General features: G+C 40.4%; 1 protein-coding gene and 1 long non-coding RNA gene across 2 annotated transcripts in view; one reads left to right on the top strand and one right to left on the bottom strand.

The window, feature by feature from the left end:
• zgc:171482 (zinc finger protein) overlaps window positions 1-722 on the top strand; it is a 107,204-nt gene extending 106,482 nt beyond the window's left edge. The window contains exon 7 of the mRNA XM_046070139.1: window positions 328-722. Within this exon, the coding sequence (XP_045926095.1) occupies window positions 328-349 (22 nt within the window). The 3' untranslated portion in view covers window positions 350-722. The remainder of the gene's footprint in view (window positions 1-327) is intronic.
• LOC123983792 overlaps window positions 1-20,882 on the bottom strand; it is a 68,470-nt gene that overhangs the window by 13,010 nt on the left and 34,578 nt on the right. The gene's annotated exons all lie outside the window — the stretch shown is intronic.

A 20,882-nucleotide genomic window follows, 5' to 3' on the forward strand; every position in this document is an offset into this window, starting at 1 on the left:
GCTTCACATACAGTAGAGCTGTCATTCCCGGTAAAAGGACTTCTTTTTTCAGTGCAGTACAGGAACAAAAGCAATGCAGGGTTACATCGTCTTGCATATCTTTCTTGATAGGTTTATTTTGCTATCTATGCTACATTAAGAATGGCATGAGACACGGATTTACAGGTAAATGAGATTACTTCCCCGGGAACAAGGATGGCAGAAACAGAATCTCTTTCCCCCAGTGGGCTCGATGATCCCTGTGGTTAAAGAGCCCTGTCTTGTCGGATCTGCCCGTGTCAGAGACGAAACAAGACTAACAAATTCTTTCCTGTGTTTTGTTTTCAGCCTGAAGCAACACCAGCAGTAAACTACGGAGACAGGCCACCCTGGAAAGAAGAGATGGAGTCAAAGATTATTGGAATAAACAACTTCAGAAAGGAGGATGGTCAGAAACCGAAGAGTATGAGAAAATAGTGCAGAGTAACTTCAGTGTGTGTGTGTGTGTGTCTGTGTGTGTGTGTGTGTGGTGTCATGGACATCCATGCACGCATCTGCAGCATGCATGTGTGGGTCATTGTGAGTGTGTTTATTTCTATCTTTGATCTAAATATCTGAGATTTATTCAGCACCCAAGTGTTTGATATGAGTTCTCGACACCAACAGCCATCAGAAGACCTGCGACTGCATCTTGCCATATAACTCCTGTGTGAACCACAATCCTAAAATTGAACTGATGTCAGTGCGTTGCCCAGAGTGGTAATAACCATTACAATGATAGTCATAGAGCTGCAGTTAATAATAACTCTGTAACTAGCCGTCCTCAAAGTGCTCTGACAGCGATCCAAGTCTGAACACAGTCTTCTGTTTCTACATTTCATGTACAGATGGTGGCACAGGCATGGCTCACTGTCAGATCACTTGAGACCTACTCAGGCCCAGACTTTCAAATCCAAGGAAAAGAAAACTCCCAACGACCTCAGCCATTACAGATTGCATGAATTCCAAATGTTAAAAGGTATTTTTGGTTTGAATCTGGTGTTGTCCACACATGTAGTGGATTGATGTCACTTTTGTTTTTTAATAAGGTGGATGTGTCATTGTGAAACCCATCATTTCATATATTCCATATATTTAAAACATGGAGATGTGGCATGGTAAGGACAGATGGCAGTGGAGGAAAGCACCACAAAGACTATTAAACGGCTGCTCTGAAGTGAGCAATGTGCAACTTTGAGAACCATCTACTGTTGAAAACATTCCCACACTGAATACTGATGTCAGATGCAGTCCCGAGGTGACAAAAATTCTCTTCTCTGTTGAGATGGGCGTCATGTAGATAATATTTTTTTATTTTTCTGTTTGCTACGGCCAGAAAAAAAAAACTTGACTCCCAGTTCATGTAGCAGCCAATGTACAAAACAACTGGGATGTAACTCAATGCATGCAAAATGTAAAACGTTGCATTCACTTGCCTTTTTGAAACCTATTGCTTGCGCGTTTTGGCAATAGCGCTGCTTTCTAGTGATAGCTTCGTAATGCATTACTGCACATGCCTGCACCTGAACAAAGAGGTCACCTTTTAGTGCTGAACTGGCTTCTTTTCAACTTCTAATTTATTCATCAAACAAGGGAACCTTTTTGATACCTAGAAATTAGATCAGTCGTCGCTGTTTAACACCGCTCATCTGTAGTGTCTTCAGAGTGTCTGTAAAGAGAGTTTCAACAATAGTCTGTAGCATCATTAGATGAGCAAAGAGAAGACACGCTCCAGGTTCCTGCACTGGCACTGAGATCGTCCCTGAGCAACATTTCTCTATAAGCTGGGGAAAGGATTGGAAAAACACAGCACTCAATGCTATGCTATTCTCTGTTAGTTCTTGTTGGTTCTAGCACTGTTTTTTTCTGTGTAAACACAAACAAACAATACATTTTTATTTTGTGCTTTGTTCATTTCATGGTGAAGAAGGTGAAGTACGAAGGACCTGATTAAAAATTGTTTTCCTTCTGCAGTCATATGGGATGAGTAATGGTTTTATGCAATCACACTGTAATATTAACAACCATATAATGTGGGTTTGAAGTGAAATAGTTTAACAAAGCAAAAAGTGGTTTGTGTACATAAGCAGTATCTGCAGATGACGTTTGTGTTTTAAGAAGTACACGAGTTTTGTATTCATAGTGTTTATCTGCACTGAGCTACAGGGTGATAAGGGAAATGTATTCCTTACGGATTATATTGGAAAATACAAATATGCTGGCACTGAAATGAGAATAAACTGCCTGCTGGTGGGTTGTGTTTTTGAATGGACAATCATCAGAGAAAACAAACTCATCCTGTGCCGAAGCGACAGTGACGATGGACCAAAATCCAGCGAATGGAAGACAGTAAGCGATCGTACTCACTCAGAGAGATTTTGAAAACTGTTGTTTTCACGAGGACGACCACAGTCTCCATGAAGACCATCCACTAAGATAAACATCTGACATGTGACTGTTCTGCCAGTGGATACATGAAAAAGCCAAAACGACGATGCAGGACTACAGACTGTTGGATTTTACATCTAAAATGACCAACCCCTCTGTGGTCGGTTATGCTATAAGAAAAACTTAAAAACAAGAAGTCATTTGGCATTTTTGATGTGCATCATGACTGTTTTGATGACTATTTACACTGACTCCTTTCTCTCCAGCACTGGTGTATTCACAGTATAAGTTGTGTCTGTGTGCGTGTGTGTGTGTGTGTGTGTGTGTGTGTGTGTGTGTGTGTGTGTATCACAGTCTGTGCAGAGGACGGCTGTGCCATGAGTCACATATTTTAGCAGATGTTACATATATGACAGAGATGTATCTATGGGTAGGAATTCTGTGATATGATGCTTGCGGGTGGGTGTCTGTGTATGTGAAGCTGTCAACTGCACTGGCAGTGGCAGACTCGCTGTGAGCTGTGTACTGTGAGCACATTTGTAAACACACCTGATGATGAATACAGTGAAAACAACAACTATATCTATTTTCTCTTGCAAAACCCAGACCTGTGTTTTCCTTTTTCTGTTTGTTTGCCATGTTGATGCTTGAAATTTGCTTTTACTGGCAGCAATCACCTGTTACCACAAATGCACAACCTTGTGTTTGCAGTATCACCCACACAATAATATTTAAATTATTAATCTTATTAATTAATTTCCTTTTATTTTTAATGTCTCTATCACTTTCTCGTCATTTCCTTTCCCAAACCAAAGTCTTCTTTGTCATTATGCTTTCTTACACAAACTATGATACAGCACCTCAGCCAAAGGTTCTGCATGGGTTTATACACAACATGAACAAGAGATCTGAAATGCGGAATTAGGGTTTAGCAATATGACAAAAATTCATATCCCAATAACGATATATAATCCCGATATAATTTTTTTTTAGTAAATTTACTGAAATATGGTATTTCCAACTGTAACTCGTGACATTTGTCTGCATTAAAAAAAGGAGGGGTGAGCGATTCTGCAGAAATTCAACACCATGAAAAATACCATAATAGAGTGAACAACGACACTGCAAATAATGTAACTAACATTATCTAGGTTGTGGGTCAGCAAACTGACGCTACTTGCCGCTGCAAAGCTATCATGAGAGGACAGGTGGCACCAGAGTCAGCTCAGCAGCTCCAGACAGCGACACTCATAACTCTCCTGCTACTACAGCAACATAACAAAAAACGCACATCTTGGCAAACTATAAAGTAAGCTGTATGTCCGTGGGCAAGTCATTAAACGTTACCTGACTGACACACACATCATGGCTGGCACTGCTGGATAGTGTTGTTCTTCCCCTGCAACACTGGCACGTGTGGAAGAACGGACTGCGGTGAAGTTAGTTTCAAGTTGGATATTAGTTTTACGTTGGACATTCAATAGATGTCGTAGTCCAACGTAAAGTTAACTTCACCGTCCCCTCAAGAAAATATTACGGTAAAGTGTGGACGTTTTTCTACCGTCAAACGATAGATATCGTCAGCCCTATGTGGAATAGAAATCCAATGATACCAATGAATATTTGTAGTTCTGAATTATGTAGATGTAGTGTACAACTTCATGCTGCCAAATCTGAACCGGATTGTTGAGATCAGATAGCTATATACTTAAGAGTTTCAAAAAATCTAATGATAAATGACAATTTATCTAACAATGTATATTTTTTTTACATTAATATTTTTGTAAGAGGGTCATAAATTTGTTTATTTGAAAAGTAATACTTTAGTAATTAGGCCTACATGGGTACCTAACATATATACATAAGTACAGGCAGACCGCCGCTAATGTCAAAAGAATTTATTACACTTTCATGAAATATAATATTAACCTTAAAGGAAAACAAACAGATGCACCACTTCACTCAGAAAAGAACATGTATTAGTATTTAATGAGTGAGGTGACCATCATCTAGTAGCTAAACTGATAACAAGAACAGACACATTAGGATCAGTCTGACTCAGCTCAGCAGGTGACAATGATTGATCAATCACATACATTTGCTTCACAGTAATAAATAAGAGCGGCGAAATCTTGAGAGAAAAGAAAACCTTCTAAATTCTTGCAGATTAGGAGAAATAGAAACAACCAATTTCCTTGGGGCAACCCTTAATTATTTGCACTTTATTAAAGATTTTATTAGAGATAAGAGTGTTCTGAGCAGCACATTTTATTTGTCAGTGCAGTGTGGTGGACACACAAATGTATTTTTTGAAATTAAGTAACAATTTCCCACACACCAGTACCAATATTTCTGAAATATTTCTAAAATCGTCTGTTAATATGGACCATGCTGATGGATCATTCACGCGGCTTTACATCTCGTAAAGATGTTCTTGTTCCTGTCAGAGCACTGAAGTATCTTATAAACACACACACACAATATAGACTTTCACCATGGTGACAACTCATCATTAATTCATGCAGAAAAGTAGCAAGCACATAAAAAGTATAGAGGTGTGATCTGAACTGTGTGTGTTGAATCTCAGATGTGACGAGTGTTGAATAAAAGAAGGCTGATAAAAATGGTGGAAGATTTTTTTTAAAAAGTATAAAACAGACCATTTGTTCTGATCAAGTAATTAGCTTCAAAGCTTAATTCTCTAAACAAAGTTTCCATAGTAACATTACTGTTCCTGCTAGATGAGGAGAGGAAAGTGAGAGGTGGAACGTTTTTGCTAAACTAAGAGAAGCATCACAAAACCACACTCACACAGGCCTTCCTTGAAATAAATGAGCATGGTAACCCACCGACTTTCAACATGAGCACAGTTACACTGAGCTGCAAAAAATCTCCACAATGGAGCGACATGTTTATCATTTTCTTTCTTGTAATTTCCTTGAATGGAAACCTCACTTGTTATTTCCAAAGAACAGCGCAGGAAATGCGTGAAAAAAACAAGTGCAAAGAGAAAGAGAAAAGAAAGCGACAGGAGGGAGAGGAAATCAGTGCGAAAGGGAGATGCTGTGCTCGCTTAATGGCCCACTGTCGTCAACAGAGGATGAGCTAAATAAAACATTAAAGCTGGTATTATGTCATTTCCACTGCGCCATGCAACCTCTGTGTACTATAAGTCAGTGGGTGTGAGAATATAGGCCACCACTCCATTTATCCCACAGTGGGGCATGTTCTCTTGGCCCATCCATATTCACGACCCTATCACTATAACCACATGTTCTGCTGGGATGTGTTTCTGCAAAGGTAATCTCTCATCTGTAGGTGCAGTTCACAGCTCGACTTCTTGAACTCCCTCATTTGAAACGTTAGCGTCCCTCACTGTATGTTTACACTGAATTAGCTGTGGTAATTGATCGTGTAATCGTTTCACACCACACGAAGGAGTATCAGTCCTTCACAGTAATGGTACCCACAGAACCAGTAGATTGGAAGTGACAGTTTCCTCTGTGTGACCCCGTACAACTGCGTCACTAAGAGAAGCATTTGTTGAAAATTTCTAAATGGAGATACATCTTCAGTTGGCATTTTAAAGGGCATATGGGGCACACGGGCAAAATCTCTTGCAGAGAAGACAGCAGAGTGATTTAATTACTGTATAGCACTGTCTCTTTATGAGTGTGAAGCAGTTGTAAATGTTGAGTCATCACTCCTGACAACTGGCAAATGAACAAACAAGAATGGCTTTCAGGGGAGAAACAACCCTATCTGTTAACATTTCTGAACATTGATTCATTTGTACTTTCATTTAGTAATAACCTGCCTGATGGAAAAGGTTAGACTGATGGTGAAGATTGAGAGGGAGTGATATTAATTTTTAAAAACCTCTTACAATAATCACAAAGGACAAGGACAGACAACAAGCACCAGATCATTTTCTTTTTGTCTAGTTACATAAATTCACAAATATAACAGACATTTAACCTTAACCTTTGAATACACCATTGTACAAATCAAAGACAGCAGACTTTGTTGTGGCTTCTCTCTCTTCGCCTGTCACATGTTGTGTCTGTATGCTCCTAACTTGCTGTTGTTATCAGCAGTGCTCATGTGACCCCAGACAGCCCAGCAGCAGCAGATTTCCACTCCGCCGCTCTGCTCCATGCAGCAGGCTGTTCGTTGTCAGAACCCGTCAGAGCTCCCCTGTCAAAAATCATCGTCACCATCACAATATTCAGCCCCACAGCCCCTGCTGGCATTTAAGACAGTGGATCACAGGCTGGCGGGTGACACAAACAGCCAGACACATGCATCTGCATCAACACCAAAGTTCCATTGGTGTTGTGCTAATGCTTGACAACAGAGATGGGATATTAGATAGCAACCATCTAATACCTCTGCAGAGATACCTGACCTGTCCAGGTGGATTTATTCTTGCAGGGCGACAGGCTGACCTTAGACATGGCACACATTAATAATTAACTGTCCTTTTAAAGGTTAAGGCAGCTGGACCAGGTGAGAAGAACCCAGCAATGCAAGCCCAGAGAGACAGAGAGAATAAAATGTACAGTTCCCCTGTTGTCACAGATTAGACCTTATAAAACTGAATATCAGTTCAGAGTTCACCTAGACTCTGCACAGCATCCTTCCTCCACCCAACCCCCCCAAAACACAACAAACCCAGCAGCAACACCGTCTGGACCAAAGTGGTGGACCACTTTGGTCCAGACCACTTTGGTGGCATCCCTAGAGCCATTCCACTAGCATGACTAAAAATTATTATAAAACCACTATTAGTCACAGTACCACAGAATTTAAAGATTATCTCTTGTCCAAAACTCAAATCTTAAAACAGTTGAAACTACATGTGCAAAAAAACTCTCATCATAGTGGATTCTTTTTCACTTTTTAAGGAAAACAAGACTTAAGACTCAACAGTAAACCAAATTATAAAGTCCAGCTGTGTTAAAGGTCAAATGAAACATTAAAGTCCAATAAAATAGTAACATGAATGTCAAGTATTGTGTTTACATGGATGCACCTGTTAAATTTGTGTCCTATTTGCTTTTGTGACAATGGTCAATGGTTACATAATGAAATTATTTCATGAGTAACCCTGACAGATTACTCCAGTGTTTTTAACCTCGTTTGAAGCTAAAGACAACAAGGCTGGCGCTCCAGTCAAGCAGAGATATTGTTTTGGCTTCTGCTATAATCTAAATCTGTCTCTTGCTGTTTTTCAAATGAGGAAGCTTTGCCAAGTGCCAAACACTCTTCCAGTAAAAAGCTTTTTGCTGTTCCTGCTCCACGGCTGGCCAGAGAAGCTTTAATTAAAACTCTGATCTGACAAATTCACTGTTTCAGCCCCTGACTGCACCGGCATACACTTAGAGGGGTATGTGTGTTTGTGTGTGTGGACATGTATTAGTCATGTTGTGGGGACATAAATCTGTGTTAACAGTCAAATTGTGTGGACTCACCTTCCTTTTGGAGACAAAACTCAAGTCTCCAGAACCTTAATCATAACATTTTAGGGTGAAGACTTTGTTTACATTAAGGTTTAGGTTAATGTTTAGGTAAATGTAAAGGTTTAGGTTAATATAAATGTTTAAGTTTGGAGTAACGTTTAGGTTTAGTTAAGGGAAAGGTTATGGGTAAGGGTTAGGTTAAGGTTAAGGTTGCGGTGTATATTAAAGGTTCAGTGTGTAAGTTTTAGGGGCATCTAGTGGTAAGGGTGGCAAATTGCAACTAGTGGCTCATGGTACGTTCATGTGCTCCTCGGATGGTCCTATTTCGCGAGTTGTTAAGTCGTTCTTCGGACTTCAGTGTGTGTTCATGTGTTTTTAAGTCGGAATGTGGAATCAACATGGACACTACTACAAAGATGGGTTGGATTAGCATTATGAGAGCATATAAACAACACGCAGAAATCTAGTTCAATCTACATGGACAGCAAACTAACTGTTATAACCAGGGTACGATTTGTGTAAAAAACAGAGGGGGGGGATGTCTTTTTTTCCTCATGATCACGACCCTTTTTCTCACCTTGTTTATAATTTAAGTAGGTCTAATAAATACGGAGCGTTACATCGCAATGCAGAGCTGCAGTGAAAACACAGAAAAGACAGATGCATGCTGTGTTTCTCTCAGGTACAGTGACTGGGTAAGGGGAGAGAGACTGATTTGAAAGCCGTCACTTTCAGTTTTATTAAGTGAAACCCCGTAGCTCTGTGTTTTCGGGGATGTTCAAAGGTGTAACGTGGACACTGGGCTGCTTGTCATCATAGAAACAGATCATCAGATTGTGATGTTTATTGCAGCTTCCGTGATATCGACTGCCTTCCCTTGCCTTCCCTTCGACACACAGCTCCGCCGTTCACCAGAGCAAATGTCTTGTGAGTGTTGATAGGCTATTTTTCACGACTTGTAACTAATCAGACAGTGCCGTGGGCGGGACATTAAGCAACTCCAGCCTTGTGATTACCTACAGACAGAGAGAGGCAGCTGGATCAGAGCCAAAGTGCGTTTTAAGCGCATTTTAAAATTAACTGAACCCTAACAAGACTACAGATCACTATTGAAGTAGATCACTCTGAGGTGGGATAAATTTTGTCCCCACCGGGGATGAAAATGATTCAGCAGAGGGAAATCCCACGCACTTTTTTTTTTCGTACATATTCAACTGTAGCGCTGGTTATCCGTTTAGGCAACTGTAGAAACATGGCATCCATGTAAGGGAACCCACAATATATGTAGATAGAAATGGGTACCCTAGCGGACCCTCGCACACTCTCGGACGTGGAAAGTATAATCATTGCATTAGTCTAATTAAGTTAAGTTAATGTAATATCCACTGAAGTGATAGAAACATCACTGTATGTGTGTGTGTGTGTGTGTGTGTGTGTGTGTGTGTGTGCGCACATACAGGTGGGGGATTTTTGCTAATTTATGAACATATGTAAATTGTTGTGTCTGTGTGTACATTTGTGTGTGTGTTGAGATTTACGTGAATGTTTCGGCAAATAGCATTTGCAATGTGCATGCACCCTAAAAAATTCATTACAAGATGCACATTTCATCTAAAATCTTTTTCACCATCTGGACACTTTCATGACAAACCTATCTTGTTTGTTCAAAGGAACAATCATTCTATTTAAATAAAACGAGATGTCTTTGCAAACTGTAGAAACATAACATTTGATACAACAAAAAAATGTTTTAATTTACTGTCTACCAAAAGATACAGTTGATTCCCTTGCTTCATGTTGTAGTTGCCACATTCTGGTTTACATTAAACAAAAGGGACTGAGTACAGAAATGTTACAGGGATGTCCCACAATACCTGCACTCTTCCAAACTAGTTTATGCATAAACTGGGCCAGTGAGGCAGCATTGGCCTAATACTGTATGTATCTGGGCCTCTACTCAGGAGGGGGACAGACAGAGTAATAAGTCTGTCTGTCAGCTGACGGCTACATCTGATGGTTTCCCCCCTGCGACTGTTGTCATCTCAACATCCTGCACCCAGCCTGTAGAGCGCACCCCAGACCAGGGATCTAAATCTGTAACCAGTACACAGACATACACACACGTACATGCACAGACAGCCTGTCTCCAGCTGAAATTAGGTTGTCAAAGCTAATAGGCAGCTAGTCAGGTGCTTTGTCTCCCTGTCATCCAACTGTCCCTTCATCTCCATATGTAATAAATGAAGAATCAATAACCACCATTGTCAAAGCCAATGTGCAGAGGCCTAAATGTATGCATGAATGTAAAGGGGGAAATCAAACTTGTCTTATGTCTCATAAAATTTTAAGTCAACATTTTTTAAGGGTAATTTTAAATTTGTTTCTGAAATCAGGAGATACTAAGATTTCAAGAGACTGACTGACAGGTGCTTGTTTACACACCGCTCTTCGTCTCTTTAGTTTACACTTCCTTGCCTAAATTTAGCTTTCTGTCATCTGTCAGACAAGATTCCAGCAAGACTGTGGATCAAACTTGACTATAATATAGACTACAATATTTAGTACATACTAAGCCTTATAATTTAATGTTTTAGCAGTTAGTGTTGAGAAATTAATGTATTTTACAAATTTATATATACAAATATGATGTACAACAGTACACACTAATCAAACTGTGTTTTTGGAAATGTGCTGTAAAGTAGAATGCAAGTAACGTTTTTCCAGAGATATAATGTTTGAGTTAAATTTGTTCTGATGTTCCTGGTGCTGTCTCACTGCTAAGTGCTATTTGTCTTAATCTTTTAGCTGTTAGCAGCTGCTCCATTTCCTGTTGGGTGATGTCAAAGATGCGACATCCATATTATTCTATCCTTGGGGCAAATTAGGGCCTGTGTCCACCAAAGCATTTTTTGCCAGCTGAAAACGCCACCTGCTGTTCTGAAAACACCTAGCTGGGAGCGCTTAGGTGCGTTTTGGAGGCGCAGTGTTTTTTTTTCGAGACGCTGTGGTTGCTATAATACATAATTTCCGTGGAGGCGATGTGCTGCAAGTAGGGTAGCCTACCTAATTTTACTGAATGTAAAAATGTCACCACAAAGTATGTAGGCCTACTTGCTCTGGCCTTTGCTCTGCATGAAGAGAAGGCTGAAACATGAGAGCACAGACCGTACGTGGGTTCATGAGATTTTGTGGGCGAGGAAACACCTCGGCGAGTAGGCACATCGTTTCATTCAAGGTCGGATGTGCTCGGTGCGGTGTTTGTCCTGCCCATACTGCACTGTTATTGGACGGCTGGATAAAAAGTGACAGTCTTGAAGTTGAACATTTTTCAACTCTCGGCGACCAGAAAAAAAATGCTCAGCGTGGAAAAGATGCTCAGCACCTCGTCACGCTCCTGGCGTTTTTACTAGCTCGTAAAAACGCAGGGCTCCCATTGCAACGAATTGAAAATAAACGCTCGCGTCTTAGATGCCCTTATGCTAGAACTCCTTAATTTACCTAATGCAGGTTACATACATGCACGCTTGTCAGGGTGTGGTGACTTTGCTGCAAATCGTGTACAATGTCAGACAAATCAGACAAAAACTGATTCTCTAGCGGAATCCACAGATTCAATTAAGAGTTTCAGCTTAGCAGAAAATTACCTTACAATCATGAACATGGACCAAATAAAAGGTGTGCACAGTGACAGAACAAGGCATCAGCTTTTTAATGGATCAGCATTTTGTGTGTGGGAGAGAAAGAGAGAAAAAAGGGGTGGTCAGCCAGAAAAAGAGAAGGCATAGTATTGGAATAGTATGGAAAAAAACGATAAAAAAGTCTTCAACTTCTCACTAGTAGTAGGACAGCGAAGTCTTTCTGATGTAACACAATTTACTCCGATTTAAGGGTTCTTGGATGCACAGTTTGTTGATCATGAGTGACAAGCAGGCTCAGCATGCATAGCGAACTGCCAATTACAATATTGTTCTTAATCAGTTTATCAAACAACCAAAGCAAGCCCCACCCCCGTTAGCTATCGACAATATCTTGAAAATGAGTGAGGAACAAGAGAAAAGCACAGGAACAATAGATTTTGTTGCACAAAGAAAAGCAACTTTTGTAAACCACTCAGTGGGCTGGTGTATAGCTGCTCTTTTTTTATCATTTGTTGAAAATATGTTTAGTGCATTAAAGCTCTAGAAAGGATAGTTTGGTCTTATCTGGTTAAAATTCCTGTGTTTTTTCATGTCGCAATATATATTGCAGAAAAGAAAAAAAATTGTAATGTCAGTTTTTTACAATATCGAGCAGCCCTAGCAACCACAGACTGTATAAAAGAAGTAGACGTAGTCACCGTGATGTCACCCATTGGTTGGTGGACTACCATTTTGAAGTTGCGAGTTTGGCATTTTGCCCGTCGCCATCTTGGTTTTTTGGAACCAGACACTGGACATGACGATATTTGGATAAGAGGGTGAAGTTAGCTAGCTTGGTTAGCAAGATGCAGGTCACGTTAACTGTAATATTAACCAGGATGCTAATTTTGGCGAGCGAAAAACAAGCTTAAAACAAAATGTACTTACCGGAAAAATTAACAGCCAACTCCTAATTAGCTTTTTCAGTAGTGCTGGCCAAATCTACACACCGCAGTGGATGGGAGTTGCCTCTATCCCGATTGACAGGTTGCCATGGTAGCGACTTGTCAATCACAAGATAGCACCGCCCTAAATCATACCCTAAATCATATCGTCTATTTTCCTCTAAATGGGACCTTAAAGGGTGTCATGTATTGAAGAAGACTTGAAACTAGCGATTCAGACCATAAAACTCATTAGGAAAGTGCTCACTGAGGGAATTGAGTTAGAATTAAGTAGGGTCATTTTGTGATTAAGTCCAATGCAATCTGACTTATTTTTGCTACAGGTGGTGTTGCCCCCTGCTGGCCATGAGAAAGAATGCAGGTTTAAGCCACTTCCGCACTGGCTTCACTTTTTAGACCCAGAGGTTTCTGCTTGACAGTGACACATTTTCTGTTGTTTTGGCTTTTGTACTCCAGCATATTACATCTGAAAGTACAGTAAAACTTTCAGTTTTAATGGTGTTTGATGGTGTCGACACCCTTACTGGGTAAGAATTCTATTCCTTTTTATACATTTTCTGTAAATTTTATTTTCTGTTCATTTCAATGTTAATGTAGCAAGACAGTGATCCTAATCAGTCAACTGCCCACACACCAACAGAGTATGTGTTTCACTTCTGTGAAGAGCAAACTAAAGAATCTGAAAAAAGCGAGAAGTAAAGTTGGATGCACCACACGCCCTACAGTAGCACTAAGGCAGATACCAAATGTCTATTGATGTCTGTGTTTTGTAGACTTCATCATTTACGACAAAAGATTTGAAACCAAAATTGCTATTACTTTATGTTAATTTAAATGTGTCTAATACATTTTGGTGCTCTAAAACTGGAGGACTGTGTATTAAAAGGGTCAACATTTCTACTCATCTGAAGTGAATGTAAACACCCTTAAATTAAAGTCTGCACTTTAACCCCAGCCTTGTAGCGTCTTTCCAAATCAAATTTCCTGGATGACAGAGCCAACACAACTTTCTTACAGACTGTACTATAACTGTTTATTATGAATGCAACAACAATGAAAACATTCTCTAGAGCGTACTGTAAAGTTCCCAACAAATTTGTAAAATCATTACAGTGACTCATTATGGTTCATGTGCCTTAAAAGTGGCATGAAATGAATAATTGAACACTGAAATGATGTACACTAGTCATGCTTTAACGATACACAACCATTCCCTTCTTTAAAGAAGCATATCAATGGGTCTTGACTCTTGGCCTTAATCAGCCACTGTTGTATAAGTGTAAGTATGTATAAGTGTAAGTATGTATAAGTGTGAGTATGAGACGGATTATAATGCACAGTCATTAGAACACTAAAACGCACTTAGGCTTCATTAGAGGAGGAAAAAGTGGGAAGTGACTGCACGGCAAGCAGACTCATCTTTTATGCTGGTAAATGTATAAGGCCGGGGAGTTAACTCGACTGAGTTCCCCGTGAGGAGAGATATATAATCTTTTAGGTCACAAAGCAGAGGGCGGCTGTCATCACAATCACTGTGGAATGAAAAACACTGCGAGGGTTTGAAGAGACTGCTAATATATCTCAGCTCCCAAGGGTGGATGATGTCATTCCTAAAATCTGCAGCTTTTTTGACGTCTGCGAGAAGGCAGTTGACAGTTCGCGCGTGAGTCATAAGCGTCACTTCTTGTGTGTCAACACAGCAAACTACAACAAGAATGTTTTTTCTGTTCGTGTACCAATTCAAATAAAAAATGACTTTATTAAGCAAGACCGCCTTGAGAAGTTTGCGAAAGATTTCCTTCTTTTAAAACAATTACAACTGGTATGAATGAAAACCTGCAGAGCGGTAAACATATTGTTCATGCACTGGCACTGTAATCAGACAATGCACACGCACACACAATCGACAAGTGCTATCTTTCTGAGTACAAAGATCCTCAGAGACTATATGTGAACACATCAGCTTACAGGCATTATGGCCACCCCACTGTACAAAGCTGTAACAAGGTCACCCTGACCTTGAATAACAGCTGCAGTAACATCAAAGTTGAACTGAATCTCATATGTGACTAATTGTCTTTTAAGACAATGTGTATTAATGTAATTTATTGTTTTCATTTGTACCTTAACAATGGTTAAACAGCTCATCAACGACAGCATGTTTAAGTGATTGCATCCTCTTTCCAACGCACAAAGGACTAATTGCAACCATCTTTTGCCAATCAGGCCTTTCATTTAAAGATAACTGTCTGCCAACAAGCAGTAAACAGAAGCATTCATCTGAAAAAGAAATGAGTCTTGTTACCCCATCTGAAAATCTGCATTAAAGAACTCCGTCACAAACACAGCCTCCAATCAACTTCTCAGTCGCAGCTCACTTAAGATTCTGATCACAGAATTGTGGGAAATTGCATCACACCTGCATGACAGGTGACAGAGCATCGAAGAGACACAGAGGCAGACGGATGGACGGCAACTGATTGGACCCATTGCCCCGAGGGTACAAATTGGAGCAGGGAGCTAGCGTGAGAAGAGAAAGTATGTTTTTGCATTTCAGCTTAAGCCACATGCAGGTTTCCTATTAGATGACAGATGACACGCTTCACACCCTGCACACTGCAGATATCACTCAGCGCAGCCCTTACCTCCCCCTCCCTCCCTTCTCCCTCTACCTCACCTCTCCATCTGGCTACTGTCTGATCCCAATTTTAACCCACCCCCCACATACATCCATACATTGTCTATTTCTCTGTCAGCGTGTCTTCCTTTCCAGCACTGAAGCTCTAGCCAGGTATGTTAATGAAGTTAATCGGATTGTCGCCTGCAGGGAAGCAGCACAACTTTCACAAAGTTCCCAGTTAATTTTACCTTAATTCAATCAGCAGCTGCCCGTCTTCCTGCATTTTCTGTTTGTGTGTGTGTATGTGTATGGAGGTACACGGTGTGTGTGAGTGTTTGTGTTCGTGTCTATGTGTTTGGAAGTGGTTTTCTCCCTGAGCCGCATTACCAGCAGTTTGGCAGAAATGAGCCATAATCATATTAGCCGCTCTCCCCCCTCATCTGCCGCGAGCATAAATGTGGGACAGAATTAGCAGTAAGTTTCCTTCCCAGTTATCTCATGCCAGTGATCAACTCTCCTCACAAAGACTGCAGCTTAAGTGTGGACAAAGACACTCTAAAACTGCACCGCAACTGAATGTGAAGAAGAATAGCCACTCAAGATATCTGAAATCTCAAATGACCTTGTGTCGGCTTGTCACAGTGGTCACACATGTCAGAGGTTAGTGGTAAGACAGCGGCGTTAGCTCCAACCTGCTGCCATGCTTTGCTAAGAGGGAAACCCCCTGAGGGTCATGCGGGCCAGAGAAAAGGGTGTTGCGTATTTGACTCGCTCGGAGGTCATCAACACATTCACACCGCATAGCATTGTCTCACCATGGACCTTTTCCCCTGTGGCCTTGGCCCCCACTGTGTGAGTGTGGGTAGACATGACTGAGATAGTTCGCTATGTGCCACAGATTTTATAAGCACTAGGAGGTCTCTCCATATTTATTCACCCAACAGTGACCTTGCTGCGCTGTCTCCACACTGTCTCCACCTCCTAAGTCTGAATGCCAGCCCTGTCAATCAAACAGTCTCCACACCTCCCCCCAGCGCTGCCTTAGGGACTATTCTAATGAGGTGCATGTTGGCATTATGGGACAAAAGGCTGCTTGTGAGACTGTTTCATTCAAGGGCATTACTGTGTGTGTGGAGAGAAAACAGAGAGTGAGCAAGACTTTAGCAAAGGTTTTCGGTTGATAAGCAAAAAAAGATTTAGTTGTTTTTCTTGGGGTATAAAATTGGCAACATTTTGATCTAAATCAGGAAGTACATGCTCTCAGTAGTTTGCAGTTTTCAATCCTCGATGCTACGGACAAATTTCGGTCATCCATCATAATCAGAAATACTTTCTTGATACCCGAGGGGAAATTCTGTGTCACAGTTGCACACATTGCTCAAAAGGCAAAATATAAATAAAGATAGAAAGTTGATATGTAAAGAAGTATATAAATATCAGAGTAAAAATATAAAAGAAAAGAAAATATAAAGGAGTATATACAATATTTACAAAGTTAAAGGAATTGTTATGGTACAAGTCTTGCACTGAACGTGCTCCTGTGTTTGAGCAGCACGTCATGGAGTGGGTGGGAGACACTGTCCAAGATGACATGTAGCTTAGACAGCATCCACCTCTCTGACACCACCAACAGAGAGTCCCGCTCCACCCCCACAACGTCACTGGCCTTGCGGATCAGTTTGTTGTCTGTTTGAGTCTGTTAGCATCCGCTACCCTCAGCCTGCTGCCCTAGCATGCAACAGCAAACAGGATGGCACTTGTGCACACTGCAGGTAAACATTTAGCTCAGCTGTCCATTTTTAACTATGCAAAGTAAAAAAAAAAAAAAAAGTAACTTTGTCTCATTTAAGACTCAATTTCTGCTGCCAAAAGTTGTCTGGGGAGACTTGAGTGTGTGTTTGTGGATCTAAAGCAACACACGGTGAGGCAGTCGTGCCAGCTGTTTGCAGTCCAGGCACACAGTAGAACAAGCATCCCGGGAATTAGTGGTCACACCGGTATTCTCTAAGACACACACACACCCCACAGCAAAATCTGAGACAGACAATTAAAGAGGATTTACTGTTTCAGTGTCAAACCTGCTTCTCATTTCCCTTTTCTGATCTTCCGACACACGTACACACACGCAGCTCTCATGCATGTCAACCACGCACACACATATGCACTATAAACTGCTTCTCAAAGGTGGTCGATCAAACATTTAATTTTGCTCCAGTGCTGACAAAGGCCTCACAACAAGACAAGCCGCTTTTATCGACTGGTGTCCAGAGGGTCCCGGCAGCTATTATAGCAGCAATGAGTGACTGGCCCAGTCAATAGACTTTCTATTAGTGGACTGCTCCCCCAGCCCCACGCCAGCACACACACAGTGAGAGTGAGAGAGGATGGAAGAGAGACTTAGGAGCTCTGTGAAGGTCAGGGAAGGAGCAGCGAACCCCCCTTGAGGGAAATGCGTTATGTGGGAGTTTGTGTGTGCGTGTGTGTGTGTGCGTGTGTGCACATGCGTGAGAGGACCAGGAGTAGATCAATAAAAGGAATAAATAGGCACTGACACCAGGCTCAGATACCAGAGACATGGATACGAGCAACTCCTGGCTACATGGACAGGTCCTTGTTCATCACGCATGCACGCAAAAACAAACAGATTACTCCGTTATTGACACATTAGTAAACAAAGTCTCCCAAAGCCCACAAAGTCATGTTTATACTGTAGCACTGCAATCCAATAACAAATGACCTCTTATAGCTCTTATATAGTATACAGTATGTGAATGTAATGGCAAGGCTTCAGTGACCTTGGTCCTGCCCGCCCAGGGCAAATTTAGACTGATCTAGATGAGCTGTGAGGTGCTCATGCTGCTTCGCTCTAACAGAGGGAATAATAGCCAAGGCAAACACCCTCATTCATTGCTGAGCATCTCACATACCACCTATCATTAATGATGCTACACTGCTTAAACAGACAAAGATTAATGTGACAGAAGAGGAGAGAGCGAGAGAGTGAGTCAAACCAAGCGGCAACCTCCCAGACTGGAAAAGGGCACTGCTGCGGCCGCAGCCACCCACATTGAGCTTCACAATCGCTCTTCAAAAATCTATGGGTGACGTCACAGAGACTACGTCCATGTTTTATACAGGCTATGAGCCAAGCAGAAAAACAGCAAGGATCAGAAGAACTTCAGACTCAAGCTGGATGCAAATATTAATGGAAATGTGCAAAGAATTTAATTCATTAATTAATTTACTTTTCTTATCTGGCTTGTGTTATTCATTAACTAATGTTGGAAACTCAGTAGAAGCAGTATTTGTAGTTACTGTAACTGTATTTGTGATGACGCTCAACTTTACTTGAGGAGACCAAAAATTATATTTTATATTTTAATAAGAAAGCAATTATTAGTTATGTGTCATTTAGCACATGATTCAGACTCGTTATCTAATACGCTATTTATTTACCTTATTTTTATTTAAAGTCAGTTAGCTATTTGCTATTTAGCAGTTAGTTCATGATTTGTTCCTTACTCGTTTTCTACTAAGGATTTTGCGTACCTTGTTATGGATGTTTGCAACTAATCTTTAATGCAGACAGTTATGGATACTTCTCACAGCAAACATCTCAACTCGCAACAGTGTGACAATGAGCCAACATGCACAATACCACGAGCCTTAAATTAAAGCATCATCAATTGTATTATTTATGCATACATGCTAAATCGTCTCCGTACTGTTTAAAACTTTAACCCCCCAACAGAATTAAACTTAGGCAGACTTTTTTAAGCATCAGCTAGCATTTGCAACATCATTTCAAACACCTCACTTTTTTCTTATTACATTATCAGGTTTGGCAGTGTAACACATTCCTTGTTCATGCTCCCTTGCTTTTCTACCCAAACAAATCGATTAATAATATGGCAAAAATATGCAAAAAAAATAATATTGCAATTATTGTGACAGATATGCAATATGAGTCACGCTTTTAATGGGAATGGGAATTTTTTGTATTTCAGTATCACTGAAAAATATATAAAAGTGATGATGATTTTTGCTGGCGTCTGTACCAGATAAGCATGTCCCCTTACGTCTGGAGAAAATGATTTGTAGGCCAGATCATCTCTGTAGCACCACAATGCTTCACTTATAATAGTATGTTGTGACACATTTTACCTTTATCAAAAAATTGCAGTTCTTGTGATTTTGATATTGCAGTTGGCCATATTGCGATTTTGGTTATATTTTGTTTAATTGTTCAGCCCTAATCAGTAACGCATATTATTGAAAAGTGTGCTTCAGAAAAAAGACCATGGCCCAGGGTCGACCACACAGATGGAGGAAGCAAATTAGCCAAGGCCTTGACTAAATGCAAAAAATGTGGGCACACAGATAAAGCCTTAGCTCAACCACATGTGCATCTGAATCAGACACTGCAGACTTAAAATAAATAGCTAAATATTGTATTAAAAAAGGCAGTAAGTCATGACTAAAACTGGCAAAGGCTAGTGATACAAAATAGATGTGAGCATTTGGAGAAGCAAAGATAGGCTGAATCATTGTGAAGCTGCTGTCTCTCCAAAGCCTTTTAATCTTTCGGTATTCAAGACAGATGACCAAAGTCTGACCAACGCTTTCAGTCAGTAGATATAAAATGTCAAGGGGATTAAAATACAAAGAAACACACTGTTTCGTTTCAGCCTCAATCTTTGCTTCTTCTGTGCTTCGCTGATATAGGGCTTCTCTGCGTACAGAGCAATGTGCACTAGATGTGTCATTAAAAACAATTTGACAAAAAGCCTATTTCTTATTTTTTTAAACTGTTCTTTATGATACAGCATGTGCAGTATTTAATTTAGTGCTGAAATGCAACAACCTTGATTTTAATATGCATTTAATTTCAGAGGCCATGTATGATCTTTTTGCATATAGTAGGAGGGGGCAGCGGCGCCGCTGCACAAGCACAAGGAGATACCAAACAGGAGCAAACTGGGAAAGATGTAGAGGAGAAAGCTTTCACTTTCATTTGAATAAACTGTGAGTCACCAATCGCTCAGACTCTCTGTACATACAGCTTGACACAGGACTTATACTAAAAGAATAGTTCATAAAACTGCTAAATTGTGCTTTCATCAATAACATTTAATCACAGCCTCCTAAACTAATTATATAAGGAAACATATTAAATAATTAGATATTGTACAAAATGTTTTAGTTACAAAATATGAGATGTTCGAAGAAATGTAAAGAACATTTCAATTTAGGAAGGGACTGAAATAAAACCTAAAGTAGAAAGTAGAAAAACATGGATGTAGATTCTTGCTAATCACCTACTGTAGATGTCTAAAGGGACATTTTGAAGCCTAAAGATTAGGTTTGTGTTTTTCAAAGTCTTTGTCAGATATTTCAGCCAGAAAATCCACATTTGTGCTGTGCCTGAGGGGAGTTGACGTGGGACAAATAGCAAGAACAGATTCATGTGACTGACAGCTGTCAGTTGAAAAATATTTCCATTGACTGTAAATCTAGAGATACAGTATCTCACCAAAGTGAGTACAACCCCACATTTTTGTAAATATTTTATATCTTATCATATGACAACACTGAAGAAATGACACTTTGCTACAAAGTAGTGAGTGTGCAGCTTGTAAGTACACACAAATTGGGCCCAAAGTGTCGATATTTTGTGTGGCCACCATTTTTTTCCAGCACTGCGTTAACTCTCTTGGGCATGGAGTTCAACAGAGCTTCACAGGTTGCCACTAGAGTCCTTTTCCACTGTTCCATGACGACATCACAGAGCTGGTGGATGTTAGAGACCTTG

This window comes from Micropterus dolomieu, linkage group LG15 (assembly GCF_021292245.1).
Source record: "Micropterus dolomieu isolate WLL.071019.BEF.003 ecotype Adirondacks linkage group LG15, ASM2129224v1, whole genome shotgun sequence".
Taxonomy (NCBI): domain Eukaryota; kingdom Metazoa; phylum Chordata; class Actinopteri; order Centrarchiformes; family Centrarchidae; genus Micropterus; species Micropterus dolomieu.